Source organism: Pseudophryne corroboree, chromosome 1 (genome assembly GCF_028390025.1).
Source record: "Pseudophryne corroboree isolate aPseCor3 chromosome 1, aPseCor3.hap2, whole genome shotgun sequence".
NCBI classification, from domain to species: domain Eukaryota; kingdom Metazoa; phylum Chordata; class Amphibia; order Anura; family Myobatrachidae; genus Pseudophryne; species Pseudophryne corroboree.
The window spans coordinates 1243388787-1243414141 of NC_086444.1; the positions used below are offsets into that span (position 1 = coordinate 1243388787).

A 25355-nucleotide genomic window follows, 5' to 3' on the forward strand; every position below is an offset into this window, starting at 1 on the left:
TGCTCTGTGGCCGGTTATACGGAGGATAATGCTCTGTGGCCGGTTATAGGGAGGATAATGCTCTGTGGCCGGTTATAGGGAGGATAATGCTCTGTGGCCGGTTATACGGAGGATAATGCTCTGTGGCCGGTTATACGGAGGATAATGCTCTGTGGCCGGTTATACAGAGGATAATGCTCTGTTGCCGGTTATACGGGGGATAATGCTCTGTGGCCGGTTATACGGAGGATAATGCTCTGTGGCCGGTTATACGGGGGATAATGCTCTGTGGCCGGTTATACGGAGGATAATGCTCTGTGGCCGGTTATACGGAGGATAATGCTCTGTGGCCGGTTATACGGAGGATAATGCTCTGTGGCCGGTTATACGGAGGATAATGCTCTGTGGCCGGTTATACGGAGGATAATGCTCTGTGGCCGGTTATACGGAGGATAATGCTTATAGCCGGTTATACGGAGGATAATGCTCTGTGGCCGGTTATACGGAGGATAATGCTTATAGCCGGTTATACGGAGGATAATGCTCTGTGGCCGGTTATACGGAGGATAATGCTCTGTGGCCGGTTATACGGAGGATAATGCTCTGTGGCCGGTTATACGGAGGATAATGCTCTGTGGCCGGTTATACGGAGGATAATGCTCTGTGGCCGGTTATACGGGGGATAATGCTCTGTGGCCGGTTATACGGAGGATAATGCTCTGTGGCCGGTTATACGGAGGATAATGCTCTGTGGCCGGTTATACGGAGGATAATGCTCTGTGGCCGGTTATACGGAGGATAATGCTCTGTGGCCGGTTATACGGAGGATAATGCTCTGTGGCCGGTTATACGGAGGATAATGCTCTGTGGCCGGTTATACGGAGGATAATGCTTACAGCCGGTTATACGGAGGATAATGCTCTGTGGCCGGTTATACGGAGGATAATGCTCTGTGGCCGGTTATACGGAGGATAATGCTCTGTGGCCGGTTATACGGAGGATAATGCTCTGTGGCCGGTTATACGGAGGATAATGCTCTGTGGCCGGTTATACGGAGGATAATGCTCTGTGGCCGGTTATACGGGGGATAATGCTCTGTGGCCGGTTATACGGGGGATAATGCTCTGTGGCCGGTTATACGGAGGATAATGCTCTGTGGCCGGTTATACGGAGGATAATGCTTATAGCCGGTTATACGGAGGATAATGCTCTGTGGCCGGTTATACGGAGGATAATGCTCTGTGGCCGGTTATACGGAGGATAATGCTCTGTGGCCGGTTATACGGAGGATAATGCTCTGTGGCCGGTTATACGGGGGATAATGCTCTGTGGCCGGTTATACGGGGGATAATGCTCTGTGGCCGGTTATACGGAGGATAATGCTCTGTGGCCGGTTATACGGAGGATAATGCTTACAGCCGGTTATACGGGGGATAATGCTTATAGCCGGTTATATGGGGGATAATGCTTACAGCCGGTTATACGGAGGATAATGCTTACAGCCGGTTATACGGAGGATAATGCTTACAGCCGGTTATATGGAGGATAATGCTCTGTGGCCGGTTATACGGAGGATAATGCTTACAGCCGGTTATACGGAGGATAATGCTCTGTGGCCGGTTATACGGAGGATAATGCTCTGTGGCCGGTTATACGGAGGATAATGCTCTGTGGCCGGTTATACGGAGGATAATGCTCTGTGGCCGGTTATACGGAGGATAATGCTTACAGCCGGTTATACGGAGGATAATGCTTATAGCCGGTTATACGGGGGATAATGCTTATAGCCGGTTATACGGAGGATAATGCTTACAGCCGGTTATACGGAGGATAATGCTTACAGCCGGTTATACGGAGGATAATGCTTACAGCCGGTTATACGGAGGATAATGCTTACAGCTGGTTATACGGAGGATAATGCTTACAGCCGGTTATACGGAGGATAATGCTTACAGCCGGTTATACGGAGGATAATGCTTACAGCTGGTTATACGGGGGATAATGCTTACAGCCGGTTATACGGGGGATAATGCTTATAGCCGGTTATACGGGGGATAATGCTTATAGCCGGTTATATGGGGGATAATGCTTATAGCCGGTTATACGGAGGATAATGCTTACAGCTGGTTATACTGGGGATAATGCTTACAGCCGGTTATACGGGGGATAATGCTTATAGCCGGTTATACGGGGGATAATGCTTATAGCCGGTTATACGGGGGATAATGCTTATAGCCGGTTATACGGGGGATAATGCTTATAGCCGGTTATACGGGGGATAATGCTTATAGCCGGTTATACGGGGGATAATGCTTACAGCCGGTTATACGGGGGATAATGCTTACAGCCGGTTATACGGGGGATAATGCTTACAGCCGGTTATACGGAGGATAATGCTTACAGCCGGTTATACGGAGGATAATGCTTACAGCCGATTATACGGAGGATAATGCTGATATGATGATGATGTTCTGTCCTGCAGGAAGCTGGGGGACGGCCTTTTCTTGCAGTGCTGTAAGGAGGTGTCGGAGTTATATCCCCGGATCCAGTTTGACACGATGATCATTGATAACTGCTGCATGCAGGTGAGGCTCTGTGCACCACACACGCTCTGCGGGTCACCCCGAGCCACGTGGCTCTCTACTGCTACTATCACCCGACAGTGGGAGGGGCATATTCCATGAAGCATTGTTATTACGCCAGCAGAAAACGCACAATAAGTATCATTTCTTGTAGCTGTGTATCGCGGCAGATCATGCAGTGTCGCCATATTGTGGGGTCCTGACCCCGCAGAGTTACTGTCCGGCCGCACACATGGGAGCAGTGCTTACCGCAGAGGGTGCAGATTATAGAATTGTAGCCATAGCCTCAAGAGCTTGTTATATTCTCCCGTACTGAAGCCCCATAGACTCCCAGGGGGACTGCAATACTGATCCAAACATAGAGACCTTCTTAGTACATAAGGGAGAGACTTACTGAGGAAATTCTGAGGAATCTGCAGTACCCACCCCATACATTGTCTCCCTCTTCTATCTGTCACCGGACTGTCTCATACCCCTCTGTCTATATTGCATCCTGTCTGTCTCTGTACAGTGGGACTGTCTCATACCACTCTGTCTAGCCTGTGTGATTATTCCCTGTACAGTGGGACTGTCTCATACCACTCTGTCTAGCCTGTGTGATTATTCCCTGTACAGTGGGACTGTCTCATACCCCTCTGTCTATATTGTATCCTGTCTGTCCCTGTACAGTGGGACTGTCTCATACCCCTCTGTCTATATTGTATCCTGTCTGTCCCTGTACAGTGGGACTGTCTCATACCCCTCTGTCTATATTGTATCCTGTCTGTCCCTGTACAGTGGGACTGTCTCATACCCCTCTGTCTATATTGTATCCTGTCTGTCCCTGTACAGTGGGACTGTCTCATACCCCTCTGTCTATATTGTATCCTGTCTGTCCCTGTACAGTGGGACTGTCTCATACCCCTCTGTCTATATTGTATCCTGTCTGTCCCTGTACAGTGGGACTGTCTCATACCCCTCTGTCTATATTGTATCCTGTCTGTCCCTGTACAGTGGGACTGTCTCATACCACTCTGTCTAGCCTGTGTGATTATTCCCCGTACAGTGGGACTGACGCCTGTCTCTTGCTCCCGCAGCTGGTACAGAACCCATACCAGTTTGATGTGTTGGTGATGCCAAATTTGTATGGCAATATCATTGATAACCTGGCGGCTGGTCTGGTTGGTGGAGCGGGCGTGGTGCCCGGAGAGAGCTACAGCGCGGAGTACGCCGTGTTTGAGACTGTGAGTAGCGGCATCGGCTGGTTGGTGTATTTCGGTGTTGTTATTATTAATCTTTATTTCTCATACGTCCTAGAGGATGCTGGGGACTCCGTAAGGACCATGGGGTATAGACAGATCCGCAGGAGCTTGGGCACACTATAAAGACTTAAACTGGCTCCTCCCTCTATGCCCCTCCTCCAGACCTCAGTTAGACTTTGTGCCCAGGAGTGATGGGTCACACACTAGGGGAGCTCTCCTGAGTTTCTCTGAAAGACTTTGTTAGGTTTATTATTTTCAGGGAGACCTGCTGGCTACAGGCTCCCTGCTTGATGGGAGTGAGGGGGGAGAAGCAGGACCTACTTCTTCTTAGTTTAAAGGCTCTGCTTCTCGGCTACTGGACACCATTAGCTCCAGAGGGTTCGATCACTTGGTGCGCCTAGCTGCTTGTTCCCGGGGCCGCGCCGTCATCCCCCTCACAGAAGCCAGAAGTAAGAAGCCGGGTGAGTATATAGAAGAAAGAAGACTTCAGTGACGGAGGTAACAGCAGCGTTAGTGCTGCGCTCCATGCTCCCACACACCAACGTCTCTGGAGGGTGCAGGGCGCTGGGGGGAGCGCCCTGGGGGCATGTTGCTGAGGGTCTAGGAGCTGGCGGGGGGACATATTTAGGTGCCCGGGCACCGAGTATGTTCACCCCGCCAGTGTGCCGCAGGGGGGAGCAACAGTGGTATCGCTGCGCTCCCTGCTCCCACACACACACACAATCGGCCTGCAGGGCGCTGGGGGGGGGGGGGGGGAGCGCCCTGGGCAGTATATATATGTATATATTTAAATATATTTACTATGAAGTTCACTGGCGGGGGGACATCCTTCGGTGCCCGCCCCGCCAGTACGCCACAAACGGGAGGGAGCAGCAGCGGTAGTGTTGCACTCCCCGCTCCCACACGCCATCGGCCTGCAGGGTGCTGGGCAGCATCTAGTGTATTATCCCGGGCGGGGGAACGTGGCTCCCACACACAAACGGCTTCTGTGGGTGCGGGGCGCAGGGGGGGCGCCCTGGGCTGCTTATTAGACAGACGGGGGCTTACTCCCTATATGTATATAGGTTCCCCAGCTCATTAACATATATATGTATTTATTTAGTTGAGCGGGCTTAAGCGCGCCGGGAAGGGGCGGAGCTTAGCCCTCATACAGGAGTCAGCGCCATTTTTCTTCAAATACCCGCCAGGACTTGCTAGTCAGTAAGATGGAGGGGGGGCACAGTGTTTTAAAGCTATATGGGGGTCATATAGCTTTATGGTTGATAATGGACGCATAATCACTCTTATATTACATGAATTCAATGTTTCCCTGTTTGTACCCACTATTGGTTAGTCGACATATGTCGGCAGGTGTCAGGGCTTTGTCACAAGCTGCTGTGGGAATAACTGTCGGCTTCGCCAGCGCATGGTGGTGTTTGACTCGGGAAATTAAGTACTAAAAAATTGGTGTTTCGTGTGTTTAAAACAGCAAACACGATAGGGGAGATACAGTTGTTTGGGGATGCCCTGTCGGCATCAATGGTATTTCCTGGGTAAAAAAATTATCAAGCGGTTATTACGTTGTACGTGTGTGTGTGTGTGTGTGTATATATATATATATATATATATATATATATATATATATATATATATATTATATGTATATGTGTGTGTGTGTGTGTGTGTGTGTATATATATATATATATATATATATATATATATATATATATTGGTATATGTGGGGGGGGGGGTTATCAATATTGTGTTTGTATCCTTCCCTCAGATCCCTCGGGTTCTGGAATTATTTTTTGCCCGCTTACTATTCCTTGCGGTCGACATTTACTAAGTTTCTGTCGACCATAACGTTCCTGGTAGATCCACATCGGGGGCACGTCAGTACATGGTCATACACATTCACAACACTTTACCGTCACTAGGGACCTGACAGGTCTGGACAATCCACTTGCGTATAGGTTATATCTATATGTGTATATATGTAGATATAGGTTTATATATGCATGGTTAGGATATGTGTTTTATTGTGTATTACGTGATGTATATACATGAATGCTGAAATAATGGTATTCTTATCATGTACGGGTCGCTCTGTTGATTAAGCTCTAGATTGGCCATGACGAGTTGGTTTCGATCCTCTAAAGGAGTCCGAATATTATTCTCTTCACATCGCGGAGTGTAAATTATGTCAGTCAACTCCTGGCCGACGCAGAGCCCGGTCACAAGAGATCATACGCCGGCAGCTAAGTGAAATTTTATTTCTATACTTTGACCTTGTTACGCTGTATGCACTTGAGGGAGTGTTGTATTCGGGTAGGCGTCCGATAGAATTACCCTACCCAGTGTGGGTAGGCTTGTCTATGTTTGTTCTACCTTATAATATTACAGCAGGCTGCCACGTGACAGAGGTGTGACCAAAAAATGCAGAGGATGTCTCCGGGAGATGCTGGTGGGAGGTATACAGCTGTTTGGTGGCTTATGGTCAGTCAATCTCGGCGGATTCCTCTGGTAAGTCTAACTTCGTGTGTTAGCCTCTTTCACCACGGTTGGTGACGCATTCCTTTGTGGGATGTGGTCGTTTTAACCGGTTCGATACAGTCCTTTTCTCCTTCATCCACTAGGGGCCACTGGAGCGTAGTTACCTAACAGCAGCGGCCATCAAGAACGAGGGGGCGGAGCTAACTCCCGCTCTGTTCGGCGGGCTCAGGCTCTCTGCTCCCCGGCCGCACACCGCTTCCCGGCCGCAGCATACAGGCGGCCGGGGGATGCACTGAGACAGCAGCGGTCACCAAGAACTAGGAGGGCGGAGCTAACTCCCGCTCTGTTCGGCGGGCTTTCTCCGCTCCGCCCTCCTAGTTCTTGGTGACCGCTGCTGTCTCAGTGCATCCCCGGCCGCCTGTATGCTGCGGCCGGGGAGCGGTGTGCGGCCGGGGAGCGGAGAGCCTGAGCCCGCCGAACAGAGCGGGAGTTGGCTCCGCCCCCTCGTTCTTGATGGCCGCTGCTGTTGGGTAACTACGCTCCAGTGGCCCCTGTGGAATCGGAGAAAGGGATTTATCTGTAAGTACCAAAATCCTGATTTTTTTTCCTGTTCTGTGTAGTCAGGGGGAGGTGAAAAGGTAAGAGTTCTGCAGCCTTGTTAGGTTCGCAGAAATGGATGTCGTGTCTGTTTCCTCCACATCCACCACTTGTCGCTGAGTCTATCGGGCTGGTCCCCGCTCCGTCGGGCACTTGTCTACTATGCTTCGGTTGGTCCAGAAATAGACTGGGACCTGTGAGTTATTTCTAGAATCCAAAGGGGAACATTTGGAGTTATGGTTGTTCCCTTTACTGTTTTTCTAATAGTTCTTGCCATTCCGTTCTGGAAGGGAAGATAGTACACAACGCCGTACAGAAGTGCGTTGGGATCAGAACATTGTCCGGTGGTCCCTGTATAAAGGTGCAAATCGTTGTTTCTCTCTGACTGTTCTTCGACACAGGGATTGTCTGTAGTTTCCAACGACACAGATGTCGGAGGTGGGTTTCAGAGTAGATACTGACCGGTTAAGGTTCGGTGTTTTTCCATGTGAAAGGAGGTCTGACGATCCAGAGTTGGATCAGCTTTACTCTGACACTTCATCAATGTGTTCCGTTGCTAAACCGGTTGGGCATGCTCCTGAATATAATCCTAACGGCCGGGACATCGCTCCTGTGGTGTCGGCTCGGTTCTCTCCTTCTAGAGGGATGAAGGGTCGGGTTCCGGGTGTAGATCCTGGGGTCCGTGCATACAGATCTCCGAGACAGGGGAGCAGTACTTGTAAGGGACGTGTTTCCAGGGGATAAGGTCAAGTTGGAAAGCTTGTCTGCTATAAACTTTCTTGAATTAAGAGTTAGTTTCGACAAACGTAATCTATATGTTCTGCTAGACGACTTGTCAGCAGTGGTGTAGGTAAACCGCTATGGCGGAACAAGGAGCAAAGCGGCAATGGCAGAAGATGCACAGTTTTGCCGTTGGGTGGAAAAATCTGGTAAACGCTATATTAGCGGTCTTCGTTCCGGAGGTGAACGACGGAGAAATTGATTTCCTCTGCTGACGCGATCTCCATCCGGGAGAAATTCAGTTATCCACGAGAGGTTTTCCCAGACGTGAGGAATGTCGCACTTGGATAAGTTGGCGTCTCGCTTCAAAGAGAGGTCTCAGGGATATTGTTCCAGGTCAAGGGACGCTCAAGCTATAGCTGTGGACACCCTCGTGACGCCGTGGTTTTTTTTAGTCGGTCTATGTGGCCTCTCCGCTTTTACTTTTTCTGACGGTGATAAATGTGAGATGAAAAAAGGTTCAGGCGATCCTCTCGGATCCGGTCTCGCCAAGGAGGGTTTGCTTTCCAGTTTTTCATGATTAATGCATAGAAGATTCCTGCCCTCTTTCTCTACGTGAGGATCTGTTTCAGCAAGATCAGGCCGCGTGGCAAGACTGACCGCGGCTGTGTCTGACGTCGTGGCGGTTGAATGCCATACCCTAAGCCGAAAGGGTGTTTCCAGTGACGTCATTTCCTCAATTTTTCAGGCTAAGAAAGAAGTAAGAGCTGAGCTTTACCTCCGTAGTTGGCGTAACTATGTGTTTTGGTGTGTAGCCAGGAAGGCTCCTATGGAAGGCTTTCAGCTAGGTCGTTCTTATCCATACGTTACGAACCGGTGTGAAGGCAAGCCTAAAGTGGGGCTTCATTTCAGTGCAGTGTGGCCTAATAATTTCTTTACAAATATTTCTCTCTTGGAAGGTGGTCATGCTCTTGGCTTTGACATCCGCATGGCGGGTGTCGGAAGTGGTGGTTTTGTCGCACAAGAGCCTTGTTTGATCTTTCATGTGGATAGAGAGGAATTGAGGACTCGGTTGGTAGTTCTGCCAAAAGTGGTTTCTGGGTTTCGCAGAATTTGGCATATTTTTATGCCAGTGGTTTCTTAGGCTTTAGCTGATTCAAATTCTCTCAATGTAGACAGGGATTTGAATATTTAGTAGTGATGAGCGGATTCGGTTTTACTCGGTTCTCAAAACCGAATCTTATTGGCTCACTGATGTCACGTGTTTTGGATAGCCAATAAGATTCGGTTTTGAGAACCGAGTAAAACCGAATCCGCTCATCACTAATATTTAGGTCGCCAGTTTGGCTCAGATTGGAGGAACAGAGGCTCTGTTTGTCTGGTATGTTCCCAGCATGGTTTGGGAGATTGCGTTCTGCAGTCTGTTACACGCTGGATCTGTGATGATATTTGGCATGTTCATTCTACGGCTGGATTGCCGTCACCGTGGTCGGTGGAGGCCCGTTCTACTGGGGAGATGGCCTCTTCTTGGGCGGATGCCCGAGGAGTCTCGGCGGTTCCACTTTGCCAAGTGGATACTTGGTCGGGTTCAAACACTTTTGCAAATTTCTACAAGTTTGATACACTGGCTGAGGAGGACCTCATGTTTGCTCAGTCGGTGCTGCAGAGTCATCCGCACTCTCCCGCCCGTTTTGGAGCTTTGGTATAATCCCCATGGTCCTTACGGAGTCCCCAGCATCCTCTAGGACGTATGAGAAAATAGGATTTTGGTACCTACCAGTAAATCCTTTTCTCCTAGTCCGTAGAGGATGCTGGGCGCCCGTCCCAGTGCGTACTGTGTCTGCAGTTATTGTTTTGGTTACACTATAGTGGTGTTTCTTCTCTGTCAGGCTGTTGCTGGCGAGGTTCATGCCATGGCATGCGGTGTCTTATTATTGGTTGTGTTGACACACAGGTTGTGTTACATATTCTCTCAGCATGTGGCTGTGTATTTTTTATGCCGTTGGCTGGTTTTCTATTGAATGCCACGTTCTGCGGTGTGTTCGTGGTGTGAGCTGGTAGGACACTCACCGTGTTTATAAATTCTTTACTCGAAATGTCCATCTCTCCTGGGCACAGTTTCTAACTGAGGTCTGGAGGAGGGGCATAGAGGGAGGAGCCAGTTCACACACAGTTTAAGTCTTTATAGTGTGCCCAAGCTCCTGCGGATCCGTCTATACCCCATGGTCCTTACGGAGTCCCCAGCATCCTCTACGGACTAAGAGAAAAGGATTTACCGGTAGGTACCAATATCCTATTTTATATGGCGCCGCATGGGAACCGCAGCGCCCAATTACAGAGTACATACACACACAGGGAAAAAAGGAAAACAGCGACTTACAGTACAAGACAATATATGACAGGTACAGGGGATATACACACACAGGAAACCAGCGACTTACAGTACAAGACAATATATAACAGGTACAGGGGATATACACACACAGGAAACCAGCGACTTACAGTACAAGACAATATATGACAGGTACAGGGGATATACACACAGGAAACCAGCAACTTACAGTACAAGACACTATATGACAGGTACAGGGGATATACACACACAGGAAACCAGCGACTTACAGTACAAGACACTATATGACAGGTACAGGGGATATACACACACAGGAAAACAGCGACTTACAGTACAAGACAATATATGGTAAGTACAGGGGATATACACACACAGGAAAACAGCGACTTACAGTACAAGACAATATATGACAGGTACAGGGGATATACACACACAGGAAACCAGCGACTTACAGTACAAGACAATATATGACAGGTACAGGGGATATACACACACAGGAAACCAGCGACTTACAGTACAAGACACTATATGACAGGTACAGGGGATATACACACACAGGAAACCAGCGACTTACAGAACAAGACAATGTATGACAGGTACAGGGGATATACACACACAGGAAAACAGCGACTTACAGTACAAGACACTATATGACAGGTACAGGGGATATACACACAGGAAACCAGCGACTTACAGTACAAGACAATATATGACAGGTACAGGGGATATACACACAGGAAAACAGCGACTTACAGAACAAGACAATATATGACAGGTACAGGGGATATACACACAGGAAACCAGCGACTTACAGTACAAGACAATATATGACAGGTACAGGGGATATACACACACAGGAAAACAGCGACTTACAGTACAAGACAATATAGGACAGGTACAGGGGATATACACACACAGGAAAACAGCGACTTACAGAACAAGACAATATAGGACAGGTACAGGGGATATACACACACAGGAAACCAGCGACTTACAGTACAAGACAATATATGACAGGTACAGGGGATACACATACAGGAAACCAGCGACTTACAGTACAAGACAATATATGACAGGTACAGGGGATACACATACAGGAAACCAGCGACTTACAGTACAAGACAATATATAACAGGTACAGGGGATATACACACACAGGAAACCAGCGACTTACAGTACAAGACAATATATGACAGGTACAGGGGATATACACACACAGGAAAACAGCGACTTACAGTACAAGACAATATATGACAGGTACAGGGGATATACACACAGGAAACCAGCAACTTACAGTACAAGACACTATATGACAGGTACAGGGGATATACACACACAGGAAACCAGCGACTTACAGTACAAGACACTATATGACAGGTACAGGGGATATACACACACAGGAAAACAGCGACTTACAGTACAAGACAATATATGACAGGTACAGGGGATATACACACAGGAAACCAGCAACTTACAGTACAAGACACTATATGACAGGTACAGGGGATATACACACACAGGAAACCAGCGACTTACAGTACAAGACACTATATGACAGGTACAGGGGATATACACACACAGGAAACCAGCGACTTACAGTACAAGACAATATATGGTAAGTACAGGGGATATACACACACAGGAAACCAGCGACTTACAGTACAAGACACTATATGACAGGTACAGGGGATATACACACAGGAAACCAGCGACTTACAGTACAAGACACTATATGACAGGTACAGGGGATATACACACACAGGAAACCAGCGACTTACAGTACAAGACACTATGTGACAGGTACAGGGGATATACACACACAGGAAACCAGCGACTTACAGTACAAGACAATATAGGACAGGTACAGGGGATATACACACACAGGAAACCAGCGACTTACAGTACAAGACAATATAGGACAGGTACAGGGGATACACACACACAGGAAACCAGCGAATTACAGTACAAGACAATATATGACAGGTACAGGGGATATACACACAGGAAACCAGCGACTTACAGTACAAGACAATATATGACAGGTACAGGGGATATACACACAGGAAACCAGCGACTTACAGTACAAGACACTATATGACAGGTACAGCGGATATACACACAGGAAACCAGCGACTTACAGTACAAGACAATATATGACGGGTACAGGGGATATACACACACAGGAAACCAGCGACTTACAGTACAAGACAATATATGACAGGTACAGGGGATATACACATAGCTGCGACAGCAGACGGCACTCGCATAAGTATCATCGGCAGAAACTGAGGGAGTATTGAAAAGCAGATGGTTTACGTAAGAGAAGGAAAGGCACATGAGGGAAGAGGGCCCTGCTCGTGAGAGCTTACATTCTAAGGCATGGGTGGGGAACCTTTTTTCTAGCGAGGGCCATTTGGATATTTATAAAATCCTTCGGGGGCCATACAAAAATTCTCAATTGAAAATAATTACCCTGCCCCCCAGTAGGTCTGCCCCTTAGAGGTACTGTGTGTGCGCGCCAAAAAAAATGGGTATGGCCAGTTAAAATGGGACGTGATACACATATGCCCCCAATAGTGCAGTGCCAGATCCACAATTGCCCCCACAGTGCCAGGTATACAAATGCCCCTCACAGTGCCAGGTATACAAATGTCCCTCACCGTGCCAGGTATACAAATGTCCCTCACCGTGCCAGGTATACAAATGTCCCTCACCGTGCCAGGTATACATATGCCCCCACAGTGCCAGGTATACAGATGCCCCCCACAGCGCCAGGTATACAGATGCCCCCCACAGCGCAAGGTATACAGATGCCCCCCACAGCGCCAGCTATACAGATGCCCCCACAGTGCCAGGTACACAGATACCCCCACAGTGCCAGCTATACAGATGCCCCCACAGTGCCAGCTATACAGATGCCCCCACAGTGCCAGCTATACAGATGCCCCCCACAGTGCCAGCTATACAGATGCCCCCCACAGTGCCAGCTATACAGATGCCCCCCACAGCGCCAGGTATACAGATGCCCCCCACAGCGCCAGGTATACAGATGCCCCCCACAGCGCCAGGTATACAGATGCCGCCCCCCCCCCCCCCCCTCCCGTGCTGCTTACCGTTGCTTGCTGACAGGGAGGAGAGCGCGGCTATGTCGGGTGGCGGCGGCGTGTAGGACTTCAAACCAGCCGCCGGTGCGAGAGCCAATCAGAGCTCGCGGGCCAGCAGCCGCGGCTCCTGATTGGCTGCCGGTCCGCGAGCTCTGATTGGCTCACGAAGCGGCGGCTAGTTTGAAGTCCTACACGCCGCCGCCATCATCCAACATCGCCGCGCTCTTCTCCCTGTCCTGACAGCTGAGACACGCTGCCGCCGGACTGAGCGGCAGCGTGTCTCACTGACAGAAGCGGGTGGGCCGGAGCAAACGGCTTCGCGGGACGTATACGGCCCGCGGGCCGGAGGTTCCCCACCCCTGTTCCAAGGGGAGGAGTAGACAGACAGGGGTGACATAGAGGGCGTGGAACAGAGGGTTAGGGTGAGATTTGGCTGGGTTTGGGTAAGAAGTGGGTCTTGAGAGCCCGTTTGAAGTTCTGTAGAAAGGTGGAGAGTCTGAGGGGAAGAGGTAGAAAATTCCAGAGAAGGGAGCAGCGCGTGAAAAATCTTGTAGGTGGGAGTGGGAGGAAGTAATCAGTAGCCAGGAGAGGGCAGTATCCCTCCCCAGGAGTCCTGCTGCCTGCAGATTACCCCCCTGATACACAGTGATGTCTCCTCGCTGGGGTCCCTCTGTCCCCAGATCCCTCCCCAGGAGTCCTGCTGCCTGCAGATTACCCCCTGATGCACAGTGATGTCTCCTCGCTGGGGTCCCTCTGTCCCAGATCCCTCCCCAGGAGTCCTGCTGCCTGCAGATTACCTCCCTGATACACAGTGATGTCTCCTCGCTGGGGTCCCTCTGTCCCCAGATCCCTCCTCAGGAGTCCTCTGTCCCCAGATCCCTCCCCAGGAGTCCTGCTGCCTGCAGATTACCCCCCTGATACACGGTGATGTCTCCTCGCTGGGGTCCCTCTGTCACCAGATCCCTCCCCAGGAGTCCTGCTGCCTGCAGATTACCTCCCTGATATCCCTTGGTATCCCCAGCATCTGACCTGCCATCACCCATGAATCTCCCCCATGGTGGTTCTGCTCCCGTGTGGTCATTATACTGCAATGTGTGATTGTGTGTTCTCCCCACAGGGCGCCCGTCATCCCTTTGCCCAGGCTGTGGGCAGGAACATCGCTAATCCAACCGCCATGTTGCTGTCCGCCTCAAACATGTTGCGTCACCTCAAGTAAGTGATACGTCAGGTCAAGAACACCATTCAATGTGTCACATGACCGTGCCAGGTCCCTCTAGTCATGTGACTGCCAGGTTGGTGAATGCATACTGATGTCATGTGACAGAGGCAGACGTGGTCTCTTCCTCTCGGCGTCATGTGACAGCCGTTCTGACAATGATGAGGGTGTAATGTGGCATTTCTGGAATGGACATGTGTTATTGGCATGTAACGTGTTGTCTGGGGACACGTAGTGGACAGAGTAATATAGTTGTGATTAATACACATTATATTGTGTACATAGCTCATGTACTGTAAGTGGTAGGATGTGTGACGTGACGCGTTTCAGCTGACATTCTGTTATATATTCCTCCCCTCGCTTCCAGCCTCGAGTATCACTCCAATCTCATCTCAGATGCAGTGAAGAAGGTGATTAAACAGGGAAAGGTGAGTGACTGTTCTGCATGACTGACGTAAGATTATAACAGATGCATAGCTCCATTGTGATTACATATACGCTCAGTACTGATCTTTTCTGCGCTGGGGCAAAATTACAGTCTGGTGGCTCCACTCTAATAGCCCTGCTTACCTACAGACTACTCACCATAACCCATCTCTGCCCGGTGGCTAGCCGCTTCCTAACCCTACTCTGCCTGATACCGGACTGCTCTCCAGTCACTGCCTGATACATGACCGCTTCCTGACCCCGCTCTCCTGTCACTGCCTGATACATGACCGCCCTCCGACCCCGCTCTCCTGTCACTGCCTGATACATGACCGCTTCCTGACCCTGCTCTCCTGTCACTGCATGATACATGACCGCTTCCCGACCCCGCTCTCCTGTCACTGCCTGATACATGACCGCTTCCTGACCCTGCTCTCCTGTCACTGCATGATACATGACCGCTTCCCGACCCCGCTCTCCAGTCACTGCCTGATACATGACCGCTTCCTGACCCCGCTCTCCCGTCTCTGCCTGATACATGACCGCTTCCTGACCCCGCTCTCCTGTCACTGCCTGATACATGACCACCCTCCGACCCCGCTCTCCTGTCACTGCCTAATACATGACCGCTTCCTGACCCTGCTCTCCTGTCACTGCATGATACATGACCGCTTCCCGACCCCGCTCTCCTGTCACTGCCTGATACATGACCGCTTCCTGACCCCGTTCTCCTGTTACTGCCTGATACATGACCGCTTCCTGACCCCGCTCTCCTGTCACTGCCTGATACATGATCGCCTCCCGACCCCGCTCTCCTGTCACTGCCTGATACATGACCGCTTCCCGAACCTGCTCTCCCATCTCTGCCTAATACATGACCGCTTCCTGACCCTGCTCTCCTGTTACTGCCTGATACATGCCGACCCCGCTCTCCTGTTACTGCCTGATACATGACCGCCTCCCGACCCCGCTCTCCTGTCACTGCCTGATGCATGACTGATTCCCGACCCCGCTCTCCTATTCTGCCTGATACCGGTTTCCTGTCCACTCTCTCCCCCATCTCTGCTTCATACCTGCTTCCTGACCTCTCTCCACCCTCTCCCTGATTACTTCAGTGTAACAGTCTGGACGTTGGAGTGATATGTAGGTGGGGAGAGAATAGATTGGGAGGCGAGTGACTGTACTGTAACACCTTGGACATTGGCGTGAGATGTGGAGTGGGGGTAACAGTTCTGACTGTGGAGTGGGAGTAATAGCTCAGATGTTAGTGTAAGATGTGGAGTGGGTGTAACAGGTCGGACGCTGGGTGGGATGTGGAGTGGGTGTAACAACTCGGACGCTGGAGTGGGTGAGTGAGGGGTGTAATAGCTCGGATGTTGGAGTGGGCGTAAAACAGCTCGGACGTTGGAGTGGGTGTAACAGCTCGGACGTTGGAGTGGGTGTAACAGCTCGGACGCTGGAGTGGGTGAGTGAGGGGTGTAACAGCTCGGATGTTGGGGTGGAAGTTGGAGTGGGCTTAATAGCTCGGATGTTGGAGTGGGTGTAACAGCTCGGGTGCTGAAGTGGGCGTAACATTTCCGGACGTTGGGGTGGGTGACAGCAGTGGGGGGGACGTTCCTTTGCGTTGTGAGCCTGTTGGAGGGAGCAGATTCCAGACTTGCTGTATCTCTTTTTTTTTTTTTTTTTTTTTTTTCCGTCACCTCTTTTCAGTTTTGTTTTTCCCCCATTCTGTCTGTGCTGCCACCTCACCCTGTAGGTTCGAACGCGGGACATGGGCGGATATTCCACCACCACGGACTTCATCAAGGCTGTGATTGACAGTTTGCATGCCCGTTACTCTAACTAGCCCCATCCATCCATGCTGCTTCTCTTCCACGCTGCTCTGCCTTGTACGTCTGACCGAGAGTGCCTGACCGGAGCTGCTGCCTCACATCCCGGCTCCTATACATCCCCATAGCCAGACTCATAGGTGTCCTGGTGCCTTGTGGTGCGGTGTCCCATGCCGCAGACTTCGTCTGTATATTTCCATCCACATATAATGTACATAATATATATATAGGATGGCAATGTGTGTAGTATATTCCGTACTGTGATTGTTGTACCAGCGATGATCGCGGCAAGGGTATTAAACTGTAACACATTACAAGACTGCACGCTGAACTAGCAAGACCTCTATTTTTGATCTTCATGAATTCGGTTAAATCGGGTATGGTTCCCAAAGACTGGCGTATAGCGGAGGTAGTGCCGATATTCAAAAAGGGAAGTAAAGCTGAACCAGGTAATTATAGACCAGTTAGTCTTACATCTATAGTGGGGAAAGTATTGGAAGGTATTCTAAGAGATAGTATTCAGAAGTTCCTTGAAGCAAATAAGGTCATTAAAAGGAATCAACATGGATTCGTGAAGGACAGATCATGTCAGACCAACTTACTTGGCTTTTATGAAACCGTAAGCGCAAACCTAGATCAGGGTAAAGAGGTGGATGTAATCTTTAGACTTTGCCAAAGCTTTTGACACTGTACCACACATGAGACTTATCTACAAGCTACAAGAAATAGGGCTAGGGAGCACAATATGCACTTGGTTTAGTAATTGGTTAGACAATAGGGAGCAGCGCGTTGTGGTTAATGGTTCATTTACAAATTGCACTAAAGTACTAAGTGGTGTGCCACAAGGGTCTGTACTTGGACCACTTTTGTTCAACATTTTCATCAACGACCTAACAGTAGGTCTAGAGAGCATGGTATCAATTTTCACAGACGATACCAAATTGTGTAAGGTTATAAATACGGAGGGGGATGCTGAGTCTCTTCAGAACGACTTAACTAAACTGGAAACATGGGCAGCAAAATGGAGAATGAGATTCAACACAGACAAGTGTAAGGTAATGCACTGCGGGGGCAAGACCAAAAATTATACCTACATACTAAATGGGGTAATATTAGGGGATTCTGTACTGGAAAAGGACTTAGGGGTTCACATAGATAGCAAACTAAGCAGCAGTACCCAAAGTAGAAGTGCAGCAAAGAAGGCTAATAAGATATTAGCATGCATAAAACGGGGAATTGATGCTAGGGACGAGAGTGTTGTACTCCCATTATATAAATCGCTTGTGAGGCCACATCTTGAATACTGTGTGCAATTTTGGGCACCATATTACAAAAAGGATATCCTCGAGCTAGAAAAGGTTCAGAGGCGGGCGACCAAACTAATCAAGGGCATGGAGGCGCTGGAATACGAGGAAAGGCTTGCAAGGCTAGGCATGTTTACATTGGAAAAGAGGAGACTAAGAGGGGACATGATCAACCTCTACAAATATATAAGGGGTCAATACACAGAGCTTGGGAGGGACCTGTTTTCTATAAGATTAGCACAGAGGACACGTGGTCACTCGCTTTGGTTAGAGGAGAGGAGTTTCCGCACATTGAGGTGAAAAGGTTTCTTCACAGTAAGGACAATACGTGTTTGGAATTCCCTGCCTGAGAGAGTAGTAACTGCGGACTCAGTCATCACCTTTAAGAATGGGTTAGATAAATTCCTATTGGATAAAGATATTCAGGGTTATGGTGCATAGGCACGCATTATAGTTAATATAACAAGTCCTAACATAAAAATAACTAGTCCTATAACAAGACTGCATAGGAGACCGCAGATAGGTTGAACTCAATGGACAATTGTCTTTTTTCAACCTTAGTTACTTTCCTCCTTCATGTTTCATGTCTGCTGGAAAAGAAAATGATAATGTTTAGTTCCCTCTCCGGTAATTTATATGTCAGCGCGATGTCACACAGAATCAGAGTGTTCCTGCCCTGCTGCAGCTCCATCCCAGTGCCGCTACCCCAGTGTCATGAGTAGCCGACGGCGCCAGTCTGTGTCAGGGGGTAAGCCAGTGTCGGCATCACTTCCCAGGGAGCCATCGTTCCATAACATTCATTGTTTCTGGGTCCTGTCACATTATCATTGTGTATAGATTCTATAGTGTTAGGGGCTCAATCACCGGCCACACGCAACTTATTCAGGTTTAAATGAATGAATACTGCAGTGTATAGAAGTTAAAAGAAAATTAGTTTAAAAATCAGAAAGAAAAATAAATGGCATAACCTGCCCAAAAACATATTAAGCCCGGGCTCCAGAATCACAGGGGAAATATGTGTAGGGTTCCCCTGTATTTAATGAACCATCGCTGGGCTCCAGAAACACAGGGGGAAGATGTGTTGGGTTCCCCTGTATTTAATGAACCATCGCTGGGCTCCAGAAACACAGGGAAATATGTGTAGGGTTCCTCTGTATTTAATGAACCAGCCCGGGCTCCATAAACACAGGGGAAATATGTGTAGGGTTCCTCTGTATTTAATGAACCATCACCGGGCTCCAGAAACACAGGGGAAATATGTGTAGGGTTCCCCTGTATTTAATGAACCATCCCCGGGCTCCAGAAACACAGGAGAAATATGTGTAGGGTTCCCCTGTATTTAATGAACCAGCCCCGGGCTCCAGAAACACAGGGGAAATATGTGTAGGGTTCCTCTGTATTTAATGAACCATCCCCGGGCTCCAGAATCACAGGGGAAATATGTGTAGGGTTCCCCTGTATTTAATGAACCATCGCTGGGCTCCAGAAACACAGGGGAAAAGTGTAGGGTTCCTCTGTATTTAATGAACCATCACTGGGCTCCAGAAACACAGGGGAAATATGTGTAGGGTTCCCCTATATTTAATGAACCATCGCTGGGCTCCAGAAACACAGAGGAAATATGTGTAGGGTTCCTCTGTATTTAATGAACCTGCCCGGGCTCCAAAAACACAGGGGAAATATGTGTAGGGTTCACCTGTATTTAATGAACCATCGCTGGGCTCCAGAAACACAGGGGGAATATGTGTAGGGTTCCTCTGTATTTAATGAACCAGCCCGGGCTCCATAAACACAGGGGAAATATGTGTAGGTTTCCTCTGTATTTAATTAACCATCCCCGGGCTCCCGAATCACAGGGGAAATATGTGTAGGGTTCCCCTGTATTTAATGAACCATCGCTGGGCTCCAGAAACACAGAGGAAATATGTGTAGGGTTCCTCTGTATTTAATGAACCTGCCCGGGCTCCAAAAACACAGGGGAAATATGTGTAGGGTTCCCCTGTATTTAATAAACTATCGCTGGGCTCCAGAAACACAGGAAGAATATGTGTAGGGTTCCTCTGTATTTAATGAACCAGCCCGGGCTACAGAAACACAGGGGAAATATGTGTAGGGTTCCTCTGTATTTAATGAACTATCACCGGGCTCCATAAACACAGGGGAAATATGTGTAGGGTTCCCCTGTATTTAATGAACCATCCCCGGGCTCCAGAAACACAGGGGAAATATGTGTAGGGTTCCTCTGTATTTAATGAACCATCACCGGGCTCCATAAACACAGGGGAAATATGTGTAGGTTTCCTCTGTATTTAATTAACCATCCCCGGGCTCCCGAATCACAGGGGAAATATGTGTAGGGTTCCCCTGTATTTAATAAACTATCGCTGGGCTCCAGAAACACAGGAAGAATATGTGTAGGGTTCCTCTGTATTGAATGAACCAGCCCGGGCTCCATAAACACAGGGGAAATATGTGTAGGTTTCCTCTGTATTTAATTAACCATCCCCGGGCTCCCGAATCACAGGGGAAATATGTGTAGGGTTCCTCTGTATTTAATGATCCAGCCCGGGCTACAGAAACACAGGGGAAATATGTGTAGGGTTCCTCTGTATTTAATGAACTATCACCGGGCTCCAAAAACACAGGGTAAATACCGTATATACTCGAGTATAAGTCGACCCGAATATAAGCCGAGGCACCTAATTTTACCACAAAAAACTGGGAAAAATTACTGACTCTAGTATAAGCCTAGGGTGGGAAATGCACGGTGCCAGGGGTTTTCATGCTCAGGGTGTCATGCTCGTTGCCAGGGATTTTATGCGGTAGGTGTTATGCTTGTTGCCAGGGGGTAATGTTTGTTTCTAGGGTTGTGCCCCCAGTGCCACATATACCCCCAGTGAGATAAAAACATGCCCCCGTTGCTTTGCCCCCAGTAGTTATGCCCCTTCTTTGCCCCCAGTATTGTGCCCCCTCTTTCATTGCCCACAGTAGTTATGACCCCTCTTTCTTTGCCCCAGTAGTTGTGGTGCCCCCTTTCTTTGCCCCCAGTAGTTGTTGTGCCCCCTTTCTTTGCCCCCAGTAGTTGTTGTGCCCCCTTTCTTTGCCCCCAGTAGTTGTTGTGCCCCCTTTGTTTGCCCCCTGTTACTGTGCCCCCTTTGCAGCTTACAAACATAAACACACACTAAAACAATACTTACCACTGCCCCGCTCCTGCTTCCCGACCGCTTCTTCTGCTGCTGCGCTGCTCCGCTCCGTCTGGCCGCCGCTCCATCTGTTCATCCGCTCCGTCTGGCCGCCGCTCCATCTGGATCCCCGCTCCGTCTGGCCGCCGCTCCATCTGGATCCCCGCTCCGTCCGGTCGCCGCTCCGTCTGGCCGCCCGCGCCGGCGCCCGCTTCCCGGCACCCGATCATCTCTATGGGAGAGACGTCATGACGTCTCTCCCATAGCAACGCCGCACAGACACTAGAGGTCAATAATGACCTCTAGTGTCTGTCCCTGGAGCCGGCTGCAGCGGACGCCCACACAGCCCACGGCGTCTGCTGCAGCCGTTGACTCGAGTATAAGCCGAGGGGGGCTTTTTCAGCATAGAAAACTGTGCTGAAAAAGTCGGCTTATACTCGAGTATATACGGTATGTGTAGGGTTCACCTGTATTTAATGAACCATCGCTGGGCTCCAGAAACACAGGGGGAATATGTGTAGGGTTCCTCTGTATTTAATGAACCAGCCCGGGCTCCATAAACACAGGGGAAATATGTGTAGGTTTCCTCTGTATTTAATTAACCATCCCCGGGCTCCCGAATCACAGGGGAAATATGTGTAGGGTTCCCCTGTATTTAATGAACCATCGCTGGGCTCCAGAAACACAGAGAAAATATGTGTAGGGTTCCTCTGTATTTAATGAACCTGCCCGGGCTCCAAAAACACAGGGGAAATATGTGTAGGGTTCCCCTGTATTTAATAAACTATCGCTGGGCTCCAGAAACACAGGAAGAATATGTGTAGGGTTCCTCTGTATTTAATGAACCAGCCCGGGCTCCATAAACACAGGGGAAATATGTGTAGGTTTCCTCTGTATTTAATTAACCATCCCCGGGCTCCCGAATCACAGGGGAAATATGTGTAGGGTTCCTCTGTATTTAATGAACCAGCCCGGGCTACAGAAACACAGGGGAAATATGTGTAGGGTTCCTCTGTATTTAATGAACTATCACCGGGCTCCATAAACACAGGGGAAATATGTGTAGGGTTCCCCTGTATTTAATGAACCATCCCCGGGCTCCAGAAACACAGGGGAAATATGTGTAGGGTTCCTCTGTATTTAATGAACCATCACCGGGCTCCATAAACACAGGGGAAATATGTGTAGGGTTCCCCTGTATTTAATGAACCATCCCCGGGCTCCAGAAACACAGGGGAAATATGTGTAGGGTTCCTCTGTATTTAATGAACCATCCCCGGGCTCCAGAATCACAGGGGAAATGTGTAGGGTTCCCCTGTATTTAATGAACCATCGCTGGGCTCCAGAAACACAGGGGAAATGTGTAGGGTTCCTCTGTATTTAATGAACCATCGCTGGGCTCCCGAATCACAGGGGAAATATGTGTAGGGTTCCTCTGTATTTAATGAACCATCACTGGGCTCCAGACACGGGAAATATGTGTAGGGTTCCCCTGTATTTAATGAACCATCGCTGGGCTCCAGAAACACAGGGGAAATATGTGTAGGGTTCCTCTGTATTTAATGAACCAGCCCCGGACTCCAGAATCACAGGGGAAATATGTGTAGGGTTCCCCTGTATTTAATGAACCATCCCCGGGCTCCAGAATCACAGGGGAAATGTGTAGGGTTCCTCTGTATTTAATGAACCAGCCCGGGCTCTCGAATCACAGGGGAAATATGTGTAGGGTTCCCCTTTATTTAATGAACCATCATTGGGCTCCAGACACGGGAAATGTGTAGGGTTCCTCTGTATTCAATGAACATCGCTGGGCTCCAGAATCACAGGGGAAATATGTGTAGGGTTCCCCTGTATTTAATGAACCATCCCCGGGCTCCAGAATCACAGGGGAAATGTGTAGGGTTCCTCTGTGTTTAATGAACATCGCTGGGCTCCAGAAACACAGGGGAAATATGTGTAGGGTTCCTCTGTATTTAATGACCCATCGCTGGGCTCCAGAAACACAGGGGAAATATGTGTAGGGTTCCTCTGTATTTAATGAACCAGCTCCAGAATCACAGGGAAATATGTGTAGGGTTCCCCTGTATTTAATTAACCATCGCTGGGCTCCAGAAACACAGGGGAAATATGTGTAGGGTTCCCCTGTATTTAATGAACCATCGCTGGGCTCCAGAAACGGGAAATGTGTAGGGTTCCTCTGTATTTAATGAACATCGCTGGGCTCCAGAATCACAGGGGAAATATGTGTAGGGTTCCCCTGTATTTAATGAACCATCGCTGGGCTCCAGAAACACAGGGGAAATATGTGTAGGGTTCCTCTGTATTTAATGAACCATCGCTGGGCTCCAGAAACACAGAGGAAATATGTGTAGGGTTCCTCTGTATTTAATGAACCTGCCCGGGCTCCAAAAACACAGGGGAAATATGTGTAGGGTTCCTCTGTATTTAATGAACCATCGCTGGGCTCCAGAAACACAGGGGAAATATGTGTAGGGTTCCTCTGTATTTAATGAACCAGCCCCGGACTCCAGAATCACAGGAGAAATATGTGTAGGGTACCCCTGTATTTAATTAACCATCGCTGGGCTCCAGAAACACAGGGGAAAAGTGTAGGGTTCCTCTGTATTTAATGAACCATCACTGGGCTCCAGAAACACAGGGGAAATATGTGTAGGGTTCCCCTATATTTAATGAACCATCGCTGGGCTCCAGAAACACAGAGGAAATATGTGTAGGGTTCCTCTGTATTTAATGAACCTGCCCGGGCTCCAAAAACACAGGGGAAATATGTGTAGGGTTCACCTGTATTTAATGAACCATCGCTGGGCTCCAGAAACACAGGGGGAATATGTGTAGGGTTCCTCTGTATTTAATGAACCAGCCCGGGCTCCATAAACACAGGGGAAATATGTGTAGGTTTCCTCTGTATTTAATTAACCATCCCCGGGCTCCCGAATCACAGGGGAAATATGTGTAGGGTTCCCCTGTATTTAATGAACCATCGCTGGGCTCCAGAAACACAGAGGAAATATGTGTAGGGTTCCTCTGTATTTAATGAACCTGCCCGGGCTCCAAAAACACAGGGGAAATATGTGTAGGGTTCCCCTGTATTTAATAAACTATCGCTGGGCTCCAGAAACACAGGAAGAATATGTGTAGGGTTCCTCTGTATTTAATGAACCAGCCCGGGCTACAGAAACACAGGGGAAATATGTGTAGGGTTCCTCTGTATTTAATGAACTATCACCGGGCTCCATAAACACAGGGGAAATATGTGTAGGGTTCCTCTGTATTTAATGAACCATCACCGGGCTCCCGAATCACAGGGGAAATATGTGTAGGGTTCCCCTGTATTTAATAAACTATCGCTGGGCTCCAGAAACACAGGAAGAATATGTGTAGGGTTCCTCTGTATTTAATGAACCAGCCCGGGCTCCATAAACACAGGGGAAATATGTGTAGGTTTCCTCTGTATTTAATTAACCATCCCCGGGCTCCCGAATCACAGGGGAAATATGTGTAGGGTTCCTCTGTATTTAATGATCCAGCCCGGGCTACAGAAACACAGGGGAAATATGTGTAGGGTTCCTCTGTATTTAATGAACTATCACCGGGCTCCAAAAACACAGGGTAAATATGTGTAGGGTTCACCTGTATTTAATGAACCATCGCTGGGCTCCAGAAACACAGGGGGAATATGTGTAGGGTTCCTCTGTATTTAATGAACCAGCCCGGGCTCCATAAACACAGGGGAAATATGTGTAGGTTTCCTCTGTATTTAATTAACCATCCCCGGGCTCCCGAATCACAGGGGAAATATGTGTAGGGTTCCCCTGTATTTAATGAACCTGCCCGGGCTCCAAAAACACAGGGGAAATATGTGTAGGGTTCCCCTGTATTTAATAAACTATCGCTGGGCTCCAGAAACACAGGAAGAATATGTGTAGGGTTCCTCTGTATTTAATGAACCAGCCCGGGCTCCATAAACACAGGGGAAATATGTGTAGGTTTCCTCTGTATTTAATTAACCATCCCCGGGCTCCCGAATCACAGGGGAAATATGTGTAGGGTTCCTCTGTATTTAATGAACCAGCCCGGGCTACAGAAACACAGGGGAAATATGTGTAGGGTTCCTCTGTATTTAATGAACTATCACCGGGCTCCATAAACACAGGGGAAATATGTGTAGGGTTCCCCTGTATTTAATGAACCATCCCCGGGCTCCAGAAACACAGGGGAAATATGTGTAGGGTTCCTCTGTATTTAATGAACCATCACCGGGCTCCATAAACACAGGGGAAATATGTGTAGGGTTCCCCTGTATTTAATGAACCATCCCCGGGCTCCAGA

General features: G+C 48.9%; 1 protein-coding gene across 2 annotated transcripts in view; it reads left to right on the forward strand.

The window, feature by feature from the left end:
• The window catches only part of IDH3B (isocitrate dehydrogenase (NAD(+)) 3 non-catalytic subunit beta), a 96303-nt gene that overhangs the window by 14252 nt on the left and 56696 nt on the right, over positions 1–25355 (forward strand). The window contains exons 8-12 of one of the 2 annotated variants that reach the window (XM_063925445.1): positions 2462–2564; positions 3638–3784; positions 14166–14260; positions 14632–14692; positions 16447–16843. In XM_063925445.1, the coding sequence (XP_063781515.1) occupies positions 2462–2564; positions 3638–3784; positions 14166–14260; positions 14632–14692; positions 16447–16536 (496 nt within the window). In that variant the 3' untranslated portion in view covers positions 16537–16843. Of the gene's footprint in view, positions 1–2461; positions 2565–3637; positions 3785–14165; positions 14261–14631; positions 14693–16446; positions 16844–25355 lie in introns of those variants that run through there. The other variant, XM_063925453.1, reaches the window with a different exon arrangement.